This window comes from Corvus hawaiiensis, chromosome 15 (assembly GCF_020740725.1).
Source record: "Corvus hawaiiensis isolate bCorHaw1 chromosome 15, bCorHaw1.pri.cur, whole genome shotgun sequence".
NCBI lineage: Eukaryota > Metazoa > Chordata > Aves > Passeriformes > Corvidae > Corvus > Corvus hawaiiensis.
Window position 1 is genome coordinate 1,904,144 of NC_063227.1, and position 21,530 is coordinate 1,925,673.

Sequence of the window (21,530 nt, forward strand, 5' to 3'; positions counted from 1 at the left end):
AACAGGCAGAAATGGGGGATATCAGTGCTCAGAAGTGGCTTTTAGGGCACAGTCCAGCAAACAGCTGGCAGGGCTGTGATGTAACAACTCAACTCAGGCCTGCAAGAGGAGTGAGTGTTTGAGGAGCTGCAGAGCTGTGCCACATAACCATGGGCTGTGATCTCACCCACAGGAAATGGGTTGGCCCTATATGATGACACAGATGTGCCAGAGTTTCTCCATGTCTGCACATATTCTGGGATCAGGGTAGCCTAGATATGACAGGATGGGCCACCATCAAGTTGTGACTTGCTCCATGAAAACTGTTACCTGCAAAAGTGATGTTTGATGAATGAGTAACCAGATGAATGAGTAACGGGGACGGGGGGGAGGGAGTGAGCTTTAAAATTGGCTTGTGGTAGCTATAAAACCTTTGAAGTAATGAAAAGAAATTACTTTTTAATAGGATGCTATAGTTAGAAGCACGAACTTCAATATCTGGGAAATATTCAGGTATTTAGTCTGCCAGATTCTGACCAAGATGATGGAATTTTAACATGCAAAAAAATAATTCAGACAGCATTTACAAAAATTGGTTTTCATTAAGCAAATACATAAACTGAAGCTGCAGAGGAAGGTAACTAAAAATCCATGCTTTCATTGAAGGTTTAATGAAATGTCTTGCTCTCTTTGAAATCTTACATGTTGCTGGTTTTTTTTACAGATGATCAGTAGAATTGAATATGTGCACACAAAGAATTTTATACACAGAGACATTAAACCAGATAACTTCCTAATGGGTATTGGGCGTCACTGTAATAAGGTTAGTCCAAAGCTCTTTGTTTCCACGCTCCAGAGGGAATGCCTGTGTGATTTGATTCCAGCTGCACAACTTCTGTAAAATGCATTGCTAAAACTGCTATTTTGGATGCTAAACCACAGTTCTTGGGTGTGAGAACTTGGTTTTCTTGGTGTCCACTTGTAAATGCTGTGGGTCTCTGACCCACCCTGGGAGATGCACTTGATTGCAAGATGATTTCTAGACTTGCAACAAGGTTATAAACTAACCCTAGAGAATACTTGACTACTTCTCTCAAGATGTTTGTTGTCATAGCATTTTTTTTCCTCTATGTTAAAGTCAAATCTTATCTTTGGCTTTGGGGCTGACTTCCTAGGATGAAAACAATTTGTGCCAGCGTGGGAGCTCCTGACCTACTAGTCAGCAGGGCATTAAATGTTGCAGTGACAGACTGGTAAAGTCTCTTCAACCATCAGAATTGTGGATAAGCCCAAGAGCCAACATGCAGATGCCTTTATAAATAAAAGAAATGGTGCAATGATGTTGATGGAAAACTGTTAAGCTGTAGAATACCTGTTGTACAACAAAAATTTTGTCTCAGTTTACTTTGGGGGGGGGGGGGAAGCTGGGGGTGGGCGGGGGGTGGGCTGAGGTTGTTACACCTTTTGGGATGGGTAAACATAGTCAGAAGTGCATGTTTCCTGCCTAGAAGGCAACTTTTTCATTTTATTTTTAGTTTTCTTGAGTGAAATATTCTTAATCCTGCAATTTGTATGTCGAGCTCGGGCAGACAGGCAGCATTGGCAATGCATTAAGCATGCTACTGATTAGAAATTAACTTCAGGACAAATGTACGTGATCAAGCTGTTTATTGGAAGCAAGATTCCCACTTATCTTCTCTATATGCCATCCCAGGATGTCTCATCTGGTTAGGCACTACCAGTAATCAAAATGTTTACCTTTGTTTGCCTGTATGAATGCCAACTTCAGGGCCATGAGCGTTAGAAGGGGAAAGCTTGGATAATGTCAGATAACAGCTCTTGTCTGAAGAGGTGCAATGCACTGAGTGTTTAGAGACAACCATTGTTGGAAAAGCTTGTAATTCCAGCTGAAAGACAATCTTTATGTAATCCTGTTGCTGTTAAACTTTGTTTGTTCCCAAGTTTCATACTTTCACTCTGTACAGCTCTATTTTTCTCTGCTGTGTTGAGCAGTTTTAGGCTCCTTAATTTTCTGGCATGACTCAAAGTAGAACTTGAAAACTTTTATTTTGGTTTTTTCCTAGTTTTAGTTTCTGATTTCCAATTGTTCTTTTTGGGCCATTTTTCTATACTTTTGCACAGTCATGCTAGGTTGGCATTGCTGCACTCCAGTTCATCTTGGTGTGGATTAATGGCCTAGAAATTGCTGCTGTGCTTACTTTAGAGGAGGAACACATTAGATTTGCATCAGCTGAAATGAAAGACAAAATTGCCTACAAACCATTAGATTTTTTCCCCATTGGTTAGGGAGCCATGCAATGATGTGGTGGTAAAACACTGTCTGTGGGCATGGGCTTCACTTATGTTTCAGGGGGTTAGAAATTAGGGAAGTAGTTCCTGACCCAAGTGCAAATTCATAGTTCTACATGAGCAAAATGTGGAACGGGTTCCTTTAGTTTGGAATCAAGTGCTTTGTCCAGGAAACACTTGCCACCATACAGTATTTAATGTTTCTTTTTGTAACCAAGTGTAGTTTTGAGGTTTTTAGAGATGACTCTACACAGTTCAAAGAAAATCAGCCACAAAGACTAGAACAGCATGGTAATCTTGTTCCAGTAGCTTCCTGTCAGTTATATTTAAAACAAAATAAAATTAAATTGATTTTTTTTCCAAATTTTAATTTGGTGATTGGGAGAAATTTTGCTCCCACCTTAAAAGATGAATTTCCAGCTGTGCTAGAAATAAGCCCTGCATGCTTATGAAAGTAAACTTTAAGGTGACTAAATGCCTTCTACCTCTTCCTTACTGAAGATTTACTTTTTCTAAATGTCTTTTGGGGGAAGGGCAGTTTGTGGAACCAAAGGCTGCTTTTGTAAGCAAAAAACTTGAATGTCCTTTTTTAATAGAGCCAAATGTCACCATTGCTATCCCTGGTTAAGGCAGTGCCATTTTGGAGCGGCTCACAGTTGAAATTTACCTTGTCCCATCTGTCAAATTTTCTCCTTGGAAAAAAAAAAAAAAAAAAAGATATACTACTATAAATAATAAAAATAATACTCCAAAAAGATGGAAACATACAGTTTTTTTGAAAAGTACAGTGCTTGGTGGAAGAAGGATGGCATTTGGCTACCCTGTTCTTTCTCGAACGCCTCGGTGTTGCCTGTCTGCGCCGGCCAATGTTGCAATGTAAGCAAGACTGTTTGATGCACTGCCACCCTCTATTGTTTGTTCAGTGTTTAGAATCTCCAGTGGGGAAGAGGAAAAGAAGCATGACTGTTAGTACTTCTCAGGACCCATCTTTCTCAGGATTAAACCAGGTCTGAACTGTCTCCTATTCCAACCTCAACCCCAAATTCATGTGCTTTATTTTTGTTTTGGTTTTTTTTTTTTTTTTTTTTTTTGTTTTTTTGTTTGGTTTGGTTTATTTTTTGTTTTTTATTTCGTTTTTCTGGAGAATGTAGACCTTGCAAAAGCACCTCTTATGTTGGCATTATTCAGACATACTTGGCAAACATGTAACATTACTAAGATGTTTCCCTGTGGCGCTTGTTTAAATTGTGGAATTATTTCTAAACTTTGATAGGGCTAAATGTACGTGCTTGATTTCAGGTGCAGGCTTTATTTTCAGTCGTTCAACTCAAAAGGCAATCTCCTAAAGATGTGGCGAAGGATAGACATGAAATAGCAGGGCTCCTGCTTGCCTTCCTGAAGGGTTCCTGCAGTTTCTATGGATGCATGTGGAGAAGTTCTGTTATCACTTCAGCCAGACTCCTCCCTGTGCAGTTTTTGTTCAAAATCACCCCAAATGTGTAATGAAGACTTAGTATTTTCATCCATTGTGCTTAAAAACTGAAATTACTCCAACAAGCTGTGTCTTGGAGAAGCAGGAGCTTATCTTGTAGTGTATAATGTATTTCTGACTCTTGAAGAGAAGATGAATTGCAGAGAGAGGAAGACAGTTGCCAGTTGGTAGCAGGACAGCTGGAAATTGCTGAATATGAATCACTGCTCAGGAGCTTGGCCATTGGTCCACAGCTTTCCACAGTAGTCTCCATGGATTAAATCCCAGGCGGATTCCTGCTGTACACAAGCTGACAGGCTTCTGTTGTCTGCTTCTGAAACTTTCTTATCAGAGGCACAGACTTTGATCTACTTCTCTAGTTGCTCTTGGCAAAAATCGTGCCCTACTTCTCCAGTTTCCTGCTGATAGTGCAACAAACAGAATGAAGGTGGTGTGAGGTTATCTGGGAATGTGTTCCTGAGGGCTGGCATTGGGACGTTCTGTGCTCATCCAAGTTGGGCTGTGTCTCCCAGCTTAATTCTTTCCAGGAGGGACTCACTCCTTTGTCTTCCACCCATCCACAGGGAAATACAGACTGATCCTAAGCTAGGGAACAGAGTAAACTTCCCCAGGGAAGCTGGTGCTGGAAAATAATATCCAGTTACAGGTCTGTGTTGTGGACCAAAGCAGAAAATGAGGGATTGCATTTGAGCTCATGCTTTGCTTGTAGGAAAGTTGCAGCATAGGAATTGTGTAAAACTTTCTACTGTCTGCTTTGGGGTTCAATATCAAATATTTCCGGCATACCAGATGATTTCCTGGTAGCTAGGGAGCATAGCCATGCTCACTGAGTAGCTGCCTGTAGTGGGTGCAGCACAGCCCAGACCCACACCTTGCTGAGCTGTCTGAGCACTGTAGTTGGATTTATGTCCCCTTGCTCCAAGCATTCTGGGCTTTCAGGGTGACTTTCACTGGAACAACAAATGTGGAACTGCAGATCCTTGTGTTTGCATATAAATCATGGCAAGACTTCAACCCCAGGTTTTCTGCTCTGACACCAAGAGGTTTCTAGCTTTGCTTTTTCCTGTCTAGGCTACTGCAGTTGATAAATCTTCTTGAACCAGAACTCTAAACCATAGCTACTGTGCACTTCAGAAACTTTCAGTATCTTGGATACTTCACGTTGAGTTGAACTTCCTCATTCACAGCACTTTCAGTGTGCCAGTGACCCCTCCTTTCAGCCTTGGATGTATTTCAGTCTCCAGGTTGCTTTTAAAGATGTATCTTCAGTTCTGGAATCAGCTTTAAGGTGATACTAAGTTGGTTTTTAGTGAGACTTGATCAAACTTTCAATATCTTCTTTCCATCACGTTCTTCCCCCACCCAAGTTACTTTTGCAGCACTGATCAGTCTGTAGAGATTGCAGTCCTTGATCCTGTAGCATTAATCCAGTGTTGGAATCGGGATTTGTAGCTTGAAGTCTGAATGCTAGAATTTGAAAGGTTCCTTATGTACTTCTTTCTGCCTCGGCTTTTTTTGCCTAGTCCTAAAATCTTGTCCAAGAAGGTACAGCCTGGATTACCCTTTGTAGGTGGGCTGGCTGGCAGCACAGTGATTACCACACACTAATTACCACACACTCAGGTTGCTAAATACCAAATCATTGGGCAAGCTTGGTTATTAGAAACCCAAATTGGATCCCGTTCCTTGGCTTCAGCTTCCTGGCTGTGTTAAAACCAGCGAGTTTGTCCTGCTGCTGTGACAGTGTTCTGGGAGCCTTAAAATGAGCCAGGAGCAAGCTGTCTTGTTTACTGGGGAAGGTTTTGGCCTTGTGCTCTGCAGAATGGCCACTGTTCTTTGAGACAGGAGGTTGCAGGATGTGCCTCGTGTGTATTAAGCTGCCATTAACTCCGCGTGTGTGACCTGCTCCGGTGCCAGTGGGGTTTGGGATGTGCTTTCACGCATCTTCCTCCCTCAACTGTGCACTGCAGTCATCAGTCTACAATAGTGATAGAAAATAGCATAGAACTAAGCTACAGATGCTGAGTAGCACCATCTAATCTTATTCCAGGGGATTGAGGAAAGGCTTGAACTAATTCACCATTAAGTTTTTAACTGACTAGTTAAAGCTGGTTGCGCCTCCGCACTGTTACTTTGCTTCTTTTAACTGTAGGCTGTTACATTGTCTGGGTGTCTTAAAACATAGCTAATGCCTAGTGAAAGAAGTTGGGAATTTTGGGAATTGTATAGGAATCTAACCTATTTTCATTTTTCTTGAAGTTATTCCTTATTGACTTTGGTTTGGCCAAAAAGTACCGGGACAACAGGACAAGGCAACACATACCATACAGAGAAGACAAAAATCTCACTGGCACAGCTCGGTATGCCAGCATCAATGCACATCTTGGCATTGAGCAGAGGTGAGTGCAACATTCTGGAAGGTGCAGCGTGATCTTTGTAAACTTCTGAAGAGTCTGAACTCATTTTACATGAAAAGTGTATCCATCCCTTTGCAAGTATTCTTCCTTTGGGCTGCCTGTGCAAGGATAGGGGGAAAAATCCAAGCACCTAATTTGCTTCTCGAAGAGACTGTGTGTCTTGCAGACATCAGGTGGATGTTCTGCATATTATTTTGGCTTTTTAAAGGCTAAGCCGTACTTTGATGTGGGTCTGTCAGAGGCCCTTCACACATAAAATGGTGCACTTTGCTGATGTGTTGGTACCTGTTGGCATCACTGCTGACTGGCTTGAGAGGCCTTTCTGTAAGCAGTTCTAAAGCTGGTGTCTGTCCTGTTTTCTCACTCTCTTCAAGTTAGTAAACTATTATTTCTCCTTTTGCCTGCAAGCAAGACTTAAAATATCATCACTCACACTGTATTTTAATTTCTGGTGTAGTCATGTCTGTAGGTATGTACACATGTGTGGATATATGTATACATTTGAGCTTTGCTTAATCAACAAACACATTTTTATCATCTGGATCAAAGGCATTTTGTTCCTACAGAATCCTAGCATTGGTCCAGTGGAGAGAGCACTTGAGGTTGTTTGGAAGTGTTAGGTACTCTTGGGATGTCAAGGAATGCCTCTCTTCTCTTCCTTACACCTGTGCCTAAATATTGTAATGGGTAACTGCAAGAGTGTGGCTTCACCTCTCTTGGATAGTTAAAGCTTCCAGGAATGTCTGTGGCTCTGACCTTTGAATCAAGATGAGAATGACAGAATTTCTAGTGGTCAGCTTCAACAGAACATGTAACCCCCAAATGGTGCTTTAAAATGCTCCATGTTGCCTTTTTTACTTTAATTTCCTTAAGGTTCTTTAAGGGTATTTTATTGCCTGTCAGAGTCGTTATTTAAGTCAGCTTGGCACGTGGCTCAGGGAGGTAAATGACAGGTGTCACTTCTGAAATAAGTGCATTTCATAGATTCCAAGCAGTTCTGTTTCACCTGAGAGTGAAGGAGGGATCTGCAAAGGATGTTGCTTTTGAATTTAGGTGGACACCATAAATTGAATTTAGTTGGATTTTATGCCATATCTGCTGGTAATGGGAATTCTGATATAATTAGAAATGTAGGTTGGTGCTTGCTAAGAGCTGCTAAACTGTCTAGGTCAGGCCAGCAGTGAGGCAAAGAAGTAATGCACTCCTGTAACCAAGAGAAACCAGTTCTGGAGCTTATGGCAGAATATTTCAACCTCTAGTCCTGTTAACTGTTACAGAACATGTTTTCCTGTAGGTAATGACAGCTGTGCTCAAGGAGCTGTTTGCAATGTTATTTGTTTTAATAATGAAGAGGATTGTCCTGTTTTCCAAATCCTGAAAACTACTTTTATCAACATATTCTCAAACGTAATATACCTGTTACAGATTTACAGAACTAAATGTTTCCTACTACAAGATCAGGACATTAAACATTAAAACAATGAGCTGGATGGGGGATGCAAACTCTTAATCCCTTTATTGCTTCTGAATTTATCACTGTCTTCTCAGAAAACATAATTTGGCCCTATACAGGTTCACTGAATGCGGTTGGTGATTAAAATCTGCCGTTCTAATAGAATTAGCAAGTTTTGCAGGCTGGAATTTGTGAGCTCAGTATCATTTTTCATCCCTTTGTCTGTGGTTTCGTGTTGCAGCTGAGATGATCTCAGAGGTAGTGCTGCTGAGGGGAGGGAGGGAGCCAATCCTCTCTTCCCTGGGCACGGCAGTGCTTTTCTGGCCTTGTGCTAAAAGCTTTAGGGAGCCAAGCTGATTTTCTCCTGGGACAGCTTTTTGTTTGTTCCCCAAAGGGAAACAAAGAGAGCTGGCTCCTGAGCTGAGGGGGTGCCAGGCTGTTCTGGTTATGTTGGCTTGGCTATAGCACAAAAATCACCAACTTCTTTCTTCTCGTACCAAGATCTGCAGATAGATCAGGTTACAGCCTGTTCCCACTTCTAGGGAGCTGTTTTACCCTCACCTTTGTGTGTGATCCTGTTTGCAATACCACTTTCAGCCTTTTGATCCCTTGTTGGGGTAGTAGGTGTAGGCTCTGTCCTGCCAGCCTTTAAATCCTTTTCTGGGTGGCAGAGCAGCAGCAAAACCCACCATGTTTTCCCCATAAGGGAGCAGGGAGGAGAAAAAGAAGTTCTTTTTCTGCCTTGTATTAAATAGATGTCAGCTGCACAGGGGCAGTCAGAGGAAAAAAATCTGATTTTACCACAGCTGGGAAGAGGCAACTTTGCCAAGAGGAAAAAAAATCCTGGAGTGTGTTTCCCACTGCAGTGAACTGTGCTGATCTTGGTAGTCAGGAAAGCTGTGAGCAAAGTACAGTGGTGTTCATGTGGCCAGAGTGGGGATGTGGAACATGTGCAGGGCAGAAAACATTTGAAGCCTTTTGCGTGAGAGTTTCTGTGCAAGTTCTTGGTGAAGTCCGTGGCTGGATCACTTTGGAGTTCTCCAGCTGCCTTGGAACAGACTTGTGGGAAGAAGGCAGCAGCACCTCTCAGACTGATGAATGCACTTTTATAAATATTGCTGTCTTTTAAAATCAGAGACAGCTCAGGGGTTTTTGCCAGAAGGGGAAGGAAGAAAGGAGCAATGGCCTTTAGGGGCCAGATGGTCAGGATTGATCCCAGACTGAGCCAAGGTTCAGGGAAAAATTTTACTTACATGATGTTAACAGCCTTATTGACCTCATTAACCTCGTTCTCTCTTACAATGCATTTCATGGTTCCTACAGGAAAATCTTTAGTTTCTACACAAGATACTTAGGAAGGCAGGAAAGACATTTTGTGTTTCTTTTTCTTTTTTTCATTTTCCAAAGTTTTGTTTCCCAAATCAAACTGCAGATGGAAACTTAGAACACACAATACCTACAGAGTATATTTGCTTAAAAAATGAATAGGACCTCTTCCTATCTTAGGGTTTATTCCTTAATTATTTTTTTAATTTAAATTTTTGAATGCTTGCACTATGGAGTAAAGTAAGGAATGCCAGAATTTGTAATTCCTTGTGTTTTTCTTCCTGCAGTCGTCGGGATGACATGGAGTCTCTAGGCTATGTATTGATGTACTTTAACAGAACCAGTCTGCCTTGGCAAGGATTAAAGGTAGGTTATGGTGCTTTTTTCCCCCCTCCCCCACCCTTTTAATGGTTTTTTTCATGTTCGGTTATCATGCTTCTGCCTGCTAGGTGGGTTTATATAATGTTTAGCCTCAGTTGTACAAAGCAGCTTTTCGCAAAGCTTGATATTTATAGACTGTGGATTCTGCCTCTTACGCAGCAGGCAAAATGTGCATTGTTGGACCGTCTTAAAATTTATGCTAAACAATAGCTGACATCATCTTTGCCAGTTATTGTCCTGTTGCAGGCTGAGGCCCCTTTGGGAAATAGAAAATAACATTGTTAGTGGCTTTTTGAATTGCTAGAGAGAGCATGGAAATAATCTCTTGCCTGGCAAGTTCAGCCTCAGTGGTATCTTCAGTCTAGGTTATGGCACAACTGAATAATTATTAACTGCAACAGGCTTGTTCAGGATTTCCATGTATGGGAGCCAGCTACAAACGTGGCAGACATTTCTTATTTCACTTATATAGACTCCAGTGATTGATTTTCATGTTTTAATTGTTTTTCTTCCTCGGTGTGAGAGTTGTGTAATTCCACTGGTGTTGCAGCTGCACAGTTGCTAAAAAGGCAGCAGCTTGTGGGACACTGGAACTCTTCAGCTGCAAATGAATGCAAAGGGTGCTGAACCACCAGGCAGCCCTGAATGAGGCACTGAGTGGGAATTAATACAACTTTGGCAAATGTAGCTGCAAGTCTGGTGTGGTTAATGGACAAAAGCAGCAGCTAGAACTACATGAGTTGTGCCATGTGATGGAAGCATTAGACTGCGACAAATGGTATTAAACTGTGTCCAAATCTTAATACCAGATTGACCTTCATTCTCTTTGCAATAAGTGTGTGGGACTTGGAGATTTCACGTAAAATACTTACGGTTGACCAAAGGATTTTTGTCATTTTTTTTTCTTTGCTGCTGTCCTTGTTAATCCAGTGTTGCACAATATCTCTTATATTGTGACCTACATGTTCCACAGGCTGCAACAAAGAAGCAAAAGTATGAAAAGATTAGTGAAAAGAAAATGTCCACTCCTGTTGAGGTTTTGTGTAAGGTAAGAGTTTCCAAATGATGTCATACTGTGAAATGGAAATTCTTGTCTTGTTTGTTTTATTTGTTGGTTTGTTTTTATTTGGTTTTTTTTTAAACCAGAGCCAATATATTAAATAGCCTCACATGGCAGTTGCTGCTGAATAATACTGCTTTGGCAGGCACTGAGTGCCTTGTGTTTGGCCACCCAGCAAGACTGGGAATGTGTGTAACAGGACAGCATTTGCTGCTGTTCCTTGGCAAAGGTCATGCCACCATCATTCAGGTCTTGCTGACTGTTGGCTGTGCAAGCTCAGAGCCCTCTTAGGTGAGGCTTGTTCAGTTCTTCAACTTTTACAGTGCAAGTTTTACATCAGAAGTAAATAATTAACCAAGGTGGAGCTGTCTGGCTTGCCCACATCCACCTTCTGCCTCTTCCAGAGGGTTCATATTGTCTGCCCTAACTCAAGTCCTGGCTGTAGTGGAGTTGGATGCAAATGATCTTTGTTTTTCCAAAGTTTTCCTTAGGGTTTTCAGGATTTTCTTGCACTGTGGCAGCCATGTGCTTCTTAACTAAGATCCTGGAGAACACAGGGGGGTTTTTGCACCTCAGACAGCAGCACCAAGGATTGCTCTCTCTAGTCCTGCACATCTCTATCACCTGAGTCCTACAGCATCTCCCAAACTGTTGAACTGTTCAGAGAATCAGGGAATGGTTTGGGTTGGAAGGGACCTTAAAAATCACCCAGTTCCAACCCCCTGCTGTGGACAGGGACACCTTCCACTAGTCCAGGTTGCTCAGAGCTCCATCCAGTGTGGCCTTGAACACTTGCAGGGATGTTACACTCTGTGATTTTTTTACAGCACTGCTCTGTGTGCTGTTACCTATTACAGGTAGGCTTTAATACGGCATTAAATGTTTAAAAACGTAAAGCAGCAAATCTTTGAAGGAGGTTTTCTTATTTTTCACACTTAATACTGTTAACTGACCTTGTGTCTACTATGTTCAAGTAGATTATCAAGGAAACAAGAGTAGATCTCTTAGTAGACAATTAACCACTTATTTTAGAGATTTAGTGAATAAGAAGAAGGTTTAATTAGGATGAAAAAAGTACTTTATAAGTAAGTTATATGTTGAAGGTTCTGGTAGCAGAGAGCTTCCGATTGCAAACCATACATGAAGTAGCAACTTTGGGGAAGGAATGTGTACCTGATTAAATGCACGTGCTGAAATACAGAATAAATTAACAACTAGGGGCAAAGTGGAATTAATTTACAAATCTTCAAGCAGTTTGTCTCTGCTGTTACAGACAGGTGTACATGTTTTTGCCTTTATTAGAAGGTTTTTGCTGCAAGCCATGGCTTGATTAACACTGTTGATTTACAGGGGTTCCCTGCAGAATTTGCCATGTATCTGAACTACTGTCGTGGCCTGCGCTTTGAAGAGGCACCAGATTACATGTATCTGAGGCAATTATTCCGTATTCTTTTCAGGTCAGTCTCCAAGTGGAAAAGTACAGAAACTTCTCGGGGATCCAGTTGGGAACTGCTCTGTGGGACTGGCACTGCGGAGAGCAGCTCCTATGTGTGTGGTGTAGGGAGTTCTTCTGGGATTTCCTTTCATTTCAGAGCTTCAAAAGCTGTTAAAGGACCTGAAAATTATTGTTCAATGTTAAACATAAAGGGAAAAGATTCTCTTGTTTTTGCACTGTGTGATGTGACCACAGGGTTGAGCCCATGCTTCAGGTTCTGTTGCAAGTACCTTAAGAAATTGACCCCTTGGTAGAAGTCTTTGAAGCTTTTTATGTTTGGGAATTGGTGATGGGCCCAGCAGTGGTTCCCAGGAGAGAAATTTCAGTGGAGGAGAATAGTGCTGTTTCATTGAGCTTGTTAGAACAACTGGAACATAAATTCCACCTTGTGCAGCGAACAGCACCTGTCAAAAGAAGGGCTGGTTCTGATCTCTCGAGTCTCCCCCCAGGTTTCTGGAATCCAAAGAATTCCTATTCAATGATGTACAATACTGCAGTCTCTCCTTGAAATTATATCTGTGTTAAAAAAAAAGCTCAGAAGCTCAGTGTAGACAGTGGGCGAGCTGGGCTGGGAGGAAGTGCTGCTTCCACAAGTGCAGACCTTTGTGTAAGCAGTGAGTAAATGCTGCTGGCTGGTATTTGGGCTTGCTGCAAGAATCCCTTGCAGTTAGTAATACTTAGCATTTCTATACCATTCATAATCTCTAAAGCAGCTTACAGAAGGAGCTATCCCCTGGTTCTGGGATTTCAGACAGGGCTTGGTGTCAGCTCTGATGTGTTACAGCAGAATATTTCCCTCTTTTGCAGGACCTTGAACCACCAGTATGACTACACATTTGACTGGACAATGTTAAAGCAGAAAGCAGCACAACAGGCAGCCTCTTCCAGTGGGCAGGGGCAGCAGGCCCAAACCCCCACAGGCAAGCAAACTGACAAATCCAAGAGTAACATGAAAGGTTAGTAGCCAAGAACCAAGTGACGTTACAGGAAAAACAAAAATTCCACGAATTTGGACAACGGCGGCAATTCCAAGTGTTAGATCAAGGAGGTGGTTTAAAAACTACATTTGGCTCTTAAATTCAAAAGCAAAACCAAAAGACGTCCTTGGAGAATTTGACTACTAACTTTATTCCAAAATGTCCTTGTTATTCATATCATTTCTTCTGGGGATGTTGGGTCATTTTTAACCACTGCATCTTTTGCTCCCGCATTAACCACTTTCCAAAAACAAGAAACTGACTTGGTGTTGGGAATGTGACATTTTTATTCATTTTGATTTATATATATACATATATATGTCCTTATATATGTATAAATATATAATGCAATCCAAAATCCTAGACCTAACACTTCTTAAGGGATAATTCTCATTGACTAGGCAAGGATCTAGAGACTTTGGGTTCTGCTCTGTGGCAGCTGGTACAGTGCCGTGGGTTTGCTTCTGTTCTGTTCTGTATGCCTCAAACACTGGGAAGAGAAAATTGTGAATGCTCTGGCTTCCTCCAATGGGTTTACATTGAGACATTTGGTCCACAGTTCAAGGAAGGGACCAGTGAGCTCAAAATGCCTTGCCTAAATCGAGCAGTAACCCCAAACTGCTGTGGATTGCCAAGTCACAATTTTCTGAAGTATCTGGGTGCTCAGGGGTGGGGCTTCAGGTTTCCTGATGATTTTTTTGATGTTTCTAGGTTATGGTTTCAAAGGGAAATGTTGTGACATGTTCAAATGTAATTGTGTAATAACTGAAAACTGAGTTCTGAAAAGACACTTTTTTTTTTTTTTTTTTTTCACATGGTCCAGAAGCTTTTAAAATACTTTTTTTTTTTGTGATGTAAATGTCCTGGTTTGAGTCTGGTAAGTCCCTAGTATGAAACTGCCACATCTGTGCATTTGAGAGCCAGTCTTGCCATGAAACCAATTCCTCAAGCTGAGCTGTGGATAAAATTGAAACTAATGAGATTGTGTGACTGAGAATAGAGAAGCAAGGTTTAAATTCTGTACTGAGGCACTGCTGCTCTTCAGTACCTCTTGTCTATCATTTTTATATGTATAAAATTGTATACTTGGCTAACATGACAATCCTGGAAATCGAAGAAATGCAGAAGTGTTTCCAATAAACTTGTCAGACATTGTTCTTCACATATTGTGGCAGCATTCAAACCTTACCAGGTGTCTTTAGTCAGAATTGCTATCAAAAAACACATTTCATCCAGAACAAATGAAGTAGTAAAATACCTGCTGCTTTTCCCAAGATTGAAGTGGTTCTTGAAAAAAAAAAAAAAATTTCACAAATGCCATTCAGTGTCAGATTTTTGGCATAAAGAGTGCAGCTTGTGTGGCTGGATCTGACAGAGGCTGGAAACCAGTTCCTTCAGCTGTAACCCCAGTAGCAGACTGGGTGATTAAGCACCTGGGCTTGGATTGCTTCCTGAAATAGAGAGGAAACTCTGATTGAAGTTCAGAACCCAGCCCGATTTGGAGTGTGGAGAGGTTGGCTGTTGGAGCAGGAGAAGATAATTTGAGCAAAAATGCACATTCCTCACAACAGCTCATGCTCAAAGTGAAGGGCTTGCAGGAGGTGATGATCTGTAAGTGGAACCTGCCCTGAAAATCATGTTGTGAGCTGGTGAAGCAGTTTTGCTGAAGTGTTCTGAGGTTTAATGTGCTGCTGTCCTGGCTCAGTCAGTCTCTGACCAAGTGCTGTGTGTAAAGAAAGAAAAGGTCGTTTAAATGATTATCTGCCTGCACCTTGAGGTGATGCTTCAGTGCCAGAGAGCAGAGCTGAGCTCACTGACAGGCACGAGAAGCGGGGAAGCTTTGCCAGGGAGCCTTGGACCATTTCTGTTCACTGATGGACATCCCTGCTGATCACCTGTCCTTTGGTAGAGACCCACTGCTATAGCTGAGCTGAAATTCCTGACTGTTTAGCACAATTTCATGGGGGTTTTTTGAGGAATGACTCCTCTTCCCTCCCCATCACCAAGAAAGGCTTGTGTCCTTTGGATCCATCAAGCATTAAAGCATCAGAAGACTTCAGAGGATTCATCTCTTCATCAAAGTAAAGATTTCCAGATTCCTAAAATCCTACATGTCTTTTTGTGGGGAATTTTGCCTAGTAATGAAGACTTTTTTGAACCCAGCTAAGCTGAAGGAGACTGGATGGCCTGGATGCTCTGTCACATTGGAGAGGATGAAATACCTGGGTTTTTTTCTGGACTTCAGTTAAATTCTTCTGTAGCTGCTGTAGCAAAGCCTATGTGGAAGTGGCTTAAAAGGCTTCAGGGTATCAATGTTACCCCTCTGGTAACCATATCCATTCAACAAGAGTCTGCAAATTGCAATGTACAGGTGCAGTTGTTCATAAAGTCCTGTTGAAGATGTGCATCTGGGCAGGGTGGTCCCGAGAAATACAGACTCCAATTGTTTATCCAGTGTGCTCATTTACAGATATTCCTGACTTCCTTAACACAGATCCATGTTAAATCCTAACACTGAATCCTAGGGTTTATCCAGGCTAAATATTCTGCTTGGTTCCAGAATAACCTGTTCTGTGTCCATGGCCTTTTTTCTCTTCAATTTTTTTTCCCCTGCCCCTCTCTGGAACTCTGTGCAGTGTCTTTTGTAACAGCCAGCTCAGCTGGTTTGGAACTTGGGAGAGGTGAACTGTTCCAACAGACAGAGCTCTGCTGACTCTGGGAAGTTGGGCTCGCTCTCTTTTGCCAGTGCAGCAGTTGTTCAGGTGTGATTTGTAACTGTGCTTACACTCAGATTCCCTCAGTCATAAAAGTGACTCAAGCAGTCAATCTGCAGGATAAAGTCTACCAGCTCAGTTTGGGAGAGGTGTTTTTAATTCCTGGCAGTGGAGATTCTGCGAGGCTGTCAGCAGGTCCATTAATATTTGCTGGATGCCTGTGGTGGTGGCAGGATTGCTCAGAACAGACTGAGACTTCTCTGCTTGAGAATTAGAATTATTGACAACTGAATACTTCTCACTGCTTGTCTGGAGAAATGGAGAATACACAAAGTTTGAGCGTTTCCAGTTGAGGAGGTTTTTAGGGAGTGACACTACAGTTGCTGCTCCCCTGTCAATCAGATCTGCAGCCATGGTTATAATAAAGCAATTTGAGGGTCCCTCACATAGCAGAGAGGTTTTCAGAGGTTTGGGTAACACCTCAGAGGGAGAAGGAGTGATGGTTTGGCCCTGTATGGAGTGAAGATCTGGGGAAGAGTGAACTCTGCAGCACGTTCCTCATACCAGCAGTGCTCTGTGTGCTCTGAGTATCTCCATCTCATTTGACAGCTGTGGTTGGGCTGTGTCTTAACAGGACTTCCAAGGGACATTTTGAGTTGAATCCAGTTCCCTGTTCTCTCTGTAGCCGTAGCTGGACATTCTCCTGCCCATTTTACCTTGGGTTTGAGGAGTTCTCATAGCAGCAGATCATTTGTTAGGATGTCCTTTGCCCTCAGGTTCAGGCTCCCATTTCTTGTGAAATATTCAGACTTCTGAAGCAATGAGTTGATCTATTTCTTTCCACACTCTCCTTTGTTGACTCTGTTTGGCTGCTTTGATGGAGAAAGTGGTTCAAATGATGAATCAGTGTTCTCTGCTGAACACACTAAATGGAAAAACAGCATAACTTTGTGTTGTGTGCATCAAGTAAGGATTAGGGAACTCAGGAATCACAGGGCTTTCTGTGGGAATTTGCACTCCAGTGCTATGGCTGTCTTGATTCTGGTGCAGGATTTTTTTAATATGACCAGTGCTGGATAAAGAGAGTTGTCCTTCAGTGCTTTAAGACTGGGTTTGAACCAAGTTATTGAACCTCTTTGAAATTACCTGGAGCTAGTTCTGGAAGAGTTAAAGCCATTTTCTGGGTGCTCTCCAGATACATTTTGGACAGAATGTCAGACCAGTAAGACTTGTTTGCACTTGCTTCTCTCTGGATGACAGCACAAGCTATAGCTGAGGTCAGCTCTGTCTGTATTTCACTGAGAAGAGATTTCTGTTGCAAAAACTCGGGGCTGTTGCTCTGCTGAATCCACCCATGGCCAGAACCATCCTGGCTGGAGGGCATCCTGAGCGGAAACTCGCTTGGCAAAGCCATCTTTGCTCGAGGCTCCTGTTAGCTCTGTACAGCACAGCCCTGCCACCTGAGTCACCAGAAAGGAGCAGGAGGGAGGGCTGGCTTAGCTGCAGTAACTGGTTCTTGGAGATTTGTGTATATTCCTGTCCTCTGCCTATCCCTCAATGTCATTTGGAATACTGAACATTAAAAGAACTGCTGTGTGTGCACCACCTCCCCTGTCATGTGAGTCAGCACTGTCCTTGCAAAGACAGAGGTGTGCTGCTTCCCAAGTCACCGTCACAGCTTCTGCCGTGTGTTGTGGCTGCCCAGAGCGTGCTGCTGTGGGTTTGTAGTGCCAGCAGTTACTGTAAGGTGAGTTCTTCCCTGCCTTCCCTGTGTCCGTGTGACACTGCTGTACTGCGTCTCTGGAGAGCACCCTGCAGTCAGATGACAGCCTGACATTCAGGGATATAAACATGAGCCACTGCAGACAAGTAGAAAACAATCCTATGAAATTACATCCTGTTTCCTAGTGGCAATAACACAGCTTGTTTTCAAACTGTTGGGCTGAATTCCTGCTGGAGGAATGTGGATCCAGCTGGTGCATTAAGGCTGTTTTCCAGTGCAGCAGTAGGTGTGAGTGAGAGGTGTGTGAGCTCCAGAGTTGTGGCAGATGCTGGTTGCCTTTGGAAATGGACACCAGGAGCTCTGCAATTCCCAGATGGAGCAGCATTTTCCCCTTTGAATGACCATAACTGCTGTTTAATTCTCCTCCTGTGAAGGCTGTTGCTCGTTTCCATCCCGTATCAGTAAGTTGCCCTTGTGTTTATCTTGCAGGTTTCTGAGCATGACGAGGATGGGACAAAGCAGAGCAGATCGGAGCAGGACTTGTCACTCCCCAAATCCTAGAAATTTTAGTTCATACACTTGCCAGTGGCTGTGGGCAACCATTTCCTTGGTGTAAAGAACTTAATATCAGTATAAACTGGCTCTGGGCAGTGTCAGTGATGCTGCACTTGGAGTTGTAGCAGCTGTAATTGTGAATATTACTGAGATAGTGAAACATGGTGTCCAGTTTTCTATTGCATTTTTTTCAAGTGGAAAAGTTAACTAATGGTTGACACACAAGTGGAGAAAATTGTGCATATGCCAATTTTTGTTACCTTTTTACTTTGAACTACACTGCTTATGAGATCTCATTGTTTTGGAAGAATGGCATGAACAGTCTTCGGCAACAGTTGTGATAATTGTAAATGCTCACAATTGTGCACTCTTTTCTGGTTATTCCTCCCTGGGTTTTGAAAGTTGTACACTTAAAACATTCTTAAAGTTGTTGGCTTCTATGTGCAACATACCAAGCCAGCTGACATGGTAGTAACCAAAGATTCCAGTTTTTAAGCATATGAAAGACTCTGCCTGCTTACCTGTGCTAGAAATAACAGCATCTAAAGTGAAGACTTAAGAGAAACTTAGCGACTACTAGATAATCTTTAGGACTCTGCATTAACTCTATAATGTTCTTGGTATAAAAGGAAAAACAGCATATTTGTCACGAAATTTAGTTAACATCTTACAACTGAACCTGTATGTAAGTTGCTTAGATAAATGTAATCACTGTAAACATCTATATGATCTGGGATTTTGTTTTTATTTTGAAGCGGGAGCTTTTTTGTTTACAAGTTCATTAAAAACTAAAAACTGTTTCTGTAAGGAAATGAGATTTTTTTAATTTGCCTTGTTAATTCAGTTTAAGAAATTTACATTACCCTGTTTTTAAACCAAGTTTTAAGGCCATTTGTTAAGCAAAAGAAGTCATATTTCTTTCTAAATCATTTTAGATTTAGTGTTGTAACTCTTCCTCATTTTGTTTTTAAATAAATTTTGTATTTTTTCCTTGAGGGGGAAGGGGCAGTCTTGCATTTTTATAACCTGTTGTTTGAGACCAGCCCTCTATAATAAGATTGGAATTTTTTAAAATGAAATGGCATCTTTTGCAGACCCGGGATTGGCAGCCTCCGAGCGTTGCCATGTCCTGCCTCGGCTGGACTGACTTGTGATTGCTGATTTGGAGAAAAAATTGGAATGGTTTGAAAAAAAATTTGGATGGTTTTAAACCAAGGCATTTTCTTTCAAGTTCTTGTGAAGTGGATATGACCAGATTTCCTCTTGTTCTTGGGGGCAGCCTCGCACCATGCAGAGTTCACATTGGTTACTGCCCCAGGCTGTCTTCCTTCTCACTCCTATTCTAGCCCAGCTGAAAGAAAGAAATACTTTTATTGCTGGTAATTCTTTAACAGTGTAATTTATTCCTTTATAGCATGTCAGAATAAATTAAAAAAAGTGTCTGAAAATGCTGCCAGATGCCTATTGTGTAAATGTTGTTTGTATGGTTGCTTTTTACACAGTTTTCATGCATGGAGCAGAGTTCCTGCTCACAGTTCATCTTTTTCTACTGTTGGAAAAGATCTTTCTTTCCTTTTGAAAACCATTTCTTCAGGATCATAAGACACTGTGCACTCCTGGAACGGTGATGTGGATCAAGGCTGCCCTGTACTCTGTCCAAGAAGGATCTGCCCTGAGATGTTAACGTTTAGGTGGAGAACACTGCGTGCTAATAAACACTGGGATAGATAATGGGGGAGGACAGAGAGGCTGCTGGGCTTCAGAGATAGCAGTGCACACTCAGGAACTCCTGAGGCACAGCAGGCTCTGCTACCTGCAAGGTGGAAGAAGAAATGGAGCTCGTGCTCCTGGCCAGGATGGTTTTCCAAACTCCCAAGTATTGCCCCATCCAAATAAGGATGGTTTTCAAGCAATGCCTCCTATAAAAACCAGTCTGTTTGTAAGAACTGGTATCTAGAGCACTGTGAGATGTCCTTATCTGTGATTTCTGCTGTCTAGGCAACGTGTCTGACAACACATGTTGGCAGGAGGGGAAGAAGCATCAATGAAATGCCTTCTTGGCAGCTGTTCTTGGAGAGGCTGCTCGGAATTGTTGTGGCATCGCTTTTCATGCTTTGACATGAGATACTTGCTGAAAAGTTGGAGAAAATCATTTGGTTCCAGGAGAATAAATTATTTTCTCTGTCCATTAAATTTGCTCGTGACTTTGAGGGGGGTTTTAGAAACAAAACTGCTCTTGATGAGCTCTGTAAGGGAGAGTAAACACATTGAGGGTGTCAAAATGCATTGGTTTGTAGTTCTGGGAGCTGCCGGTGCTGTGGAGGAGCCTGGAGCCCAGTCAGCCTTGCAGATGTGTGGGAATAGAACGTATTCTGCACAGGAGTGTGGGCCAAATGTTTTGCATCAACAGCCTGAGCCAGGCGTGCTGGCCAGGGCATGAGATGCCACCTTCCTTAAAGTGACCCCATGGCACCAAACCCCCGTTTGCTGGGTGTTCTCCTTGGTTTGTAACAAAGACTTCGACCTGAAAGATTAAAACCCCGTGGATCCTGACTTCTGCTTGCAGCTCTGCAAACATTTTGTGTTGAGGGGTTCACCTGCAAAGTCAAAAGTCCTGCAAGCAGTCCCAGGCCCTTGACAAGGAATCGTCATTTGGACAAGAGGCTGTAAAGCTCAAGATCTGCAGCCTCGTGCTCCCTGCAAAGTGCCAGAATTTGGGTAATGACATTAGGCTGTGACAACAGCTCCTTAGTCACCTCACTAAGCTGCATCCAGGGTTTCAAAGAGATTGATTAACCTCCTTACAACGACTCTGCGAGGCTTCCTAAGGCCACCTTTAAAGGATTGCTTAATTGGGAGCACGGAGTGCTCATGTGCAGAGTACTGCTTCATTATTTTTAACCTATTTAAGCCATTCCTTGTTAGAAGCAGTTGAGAGCCCTTTTCTCCCATAAAGGCTCTGAAAAGAGGCAGCTCTGGCTCTCACTTGTTACCAGCGTCACTCCTTGGCTGCTCCTCTGTGTGGTGTTGGTAACAAGTGACAAACACAACCCCTGGCTGTGCTAAAAACACTTGATGTGTCTCTGGTAGGTCTGGAGCCTGTCCAGCATGTGCAACACACTTTTTTTTTTGCTGATTTCTATGTAATTCTGTCTCTCCAGGGGTTATTTTCCAAGCTCAAGTGTTGCCTCGCTGTTGCAGTGTTGTGCTTGTTCTCTCTCAGCTTTTTCAGGTGTTTTTTGTTGGGAACTTGTCCCTGCTTTGTGCTGGGGTTTTCCTGAGCTGAGGTGCTTCAGTGCTCTGACCAGGAGCTTGGGCTGGCTGCCTCCCTGCGCTCCCTCCCATGTGGAATTTTTCTGCCATCCCAAGTTGGCTTTTTGCACGAGGCTTTAATTTCTCTTGACAGCGTTCTCCAATTTAGAAGATTTGCTGCTTAGCCAGCTCCATCAGCCCCATCTGCTCCTGCCTTAATTGCAGTGAAATCATCATGATTTCATATCAGCTTGATGTCATAACACACGTCGGTGAGCACGGCAGGCTCCAGACAAAAAGGAAAAGCGGGCTGGGAGGAAGAGCTGTCTGCTCCGAGCCCTGATGCCTCTGGAAAGATGACACAGAGGAAGTGCCCACCCTCCTAATAGGGCCTGA

At 42.6% G+C, this 21,530-nt stretch overlaps 1 protein-coding gene across 4 annotated transcripts in view; it reads left to right on the top strand.

Moving 5' to 3' along the window:
- CSNK1A1 (casein kinase 1 alpha 1) overlaps positions 1–19,334 on the top strand; it is a 32,493-nt gene extending 13,159 nt beyond the window's left edge. The window contains exons 4-11 of one of the 4 annotated variants that reach the window (XM_048319499.1): positions 704–802; positions 3,213–3,296; positions 6,041–6,180; positions 9,265–9,343; positions 10,332–10,406; positions 11,769–11,875; positions 12,721–12,869; positions 17,817–19,334. In XM_048319499.1, coding sequence (XP_048175456.1) covers positions 704–802; positions 3,213–3,296; positions 6,041–6,180; positions 9,265–9,343; positions 10,332–10,406; positions 11,769–11,875; positions 12,721–12,869; positions 17,817–17,824 — 741 coding nt within the window. In that variant the 3' untranslated portion in view covers positions 17,825–19,334. Of the gene's footprint in view, positions 1–703; positions 803–3,212; positions 3,297–6,040; positions 6,181–9,264; positions 9,344–10,331; positions 10,407–11,768; positions 11,876–12,720; positions 12,875–17,816 lie in introns of those variants that run through there. The other 3 variants (XM_048319501.1, XM_048319500.1, XM_048319502.1) reach the window with 3 other exon arrangements.
- Positions 19,335–21,530: the final 2,196 nt, after the last annotated feature.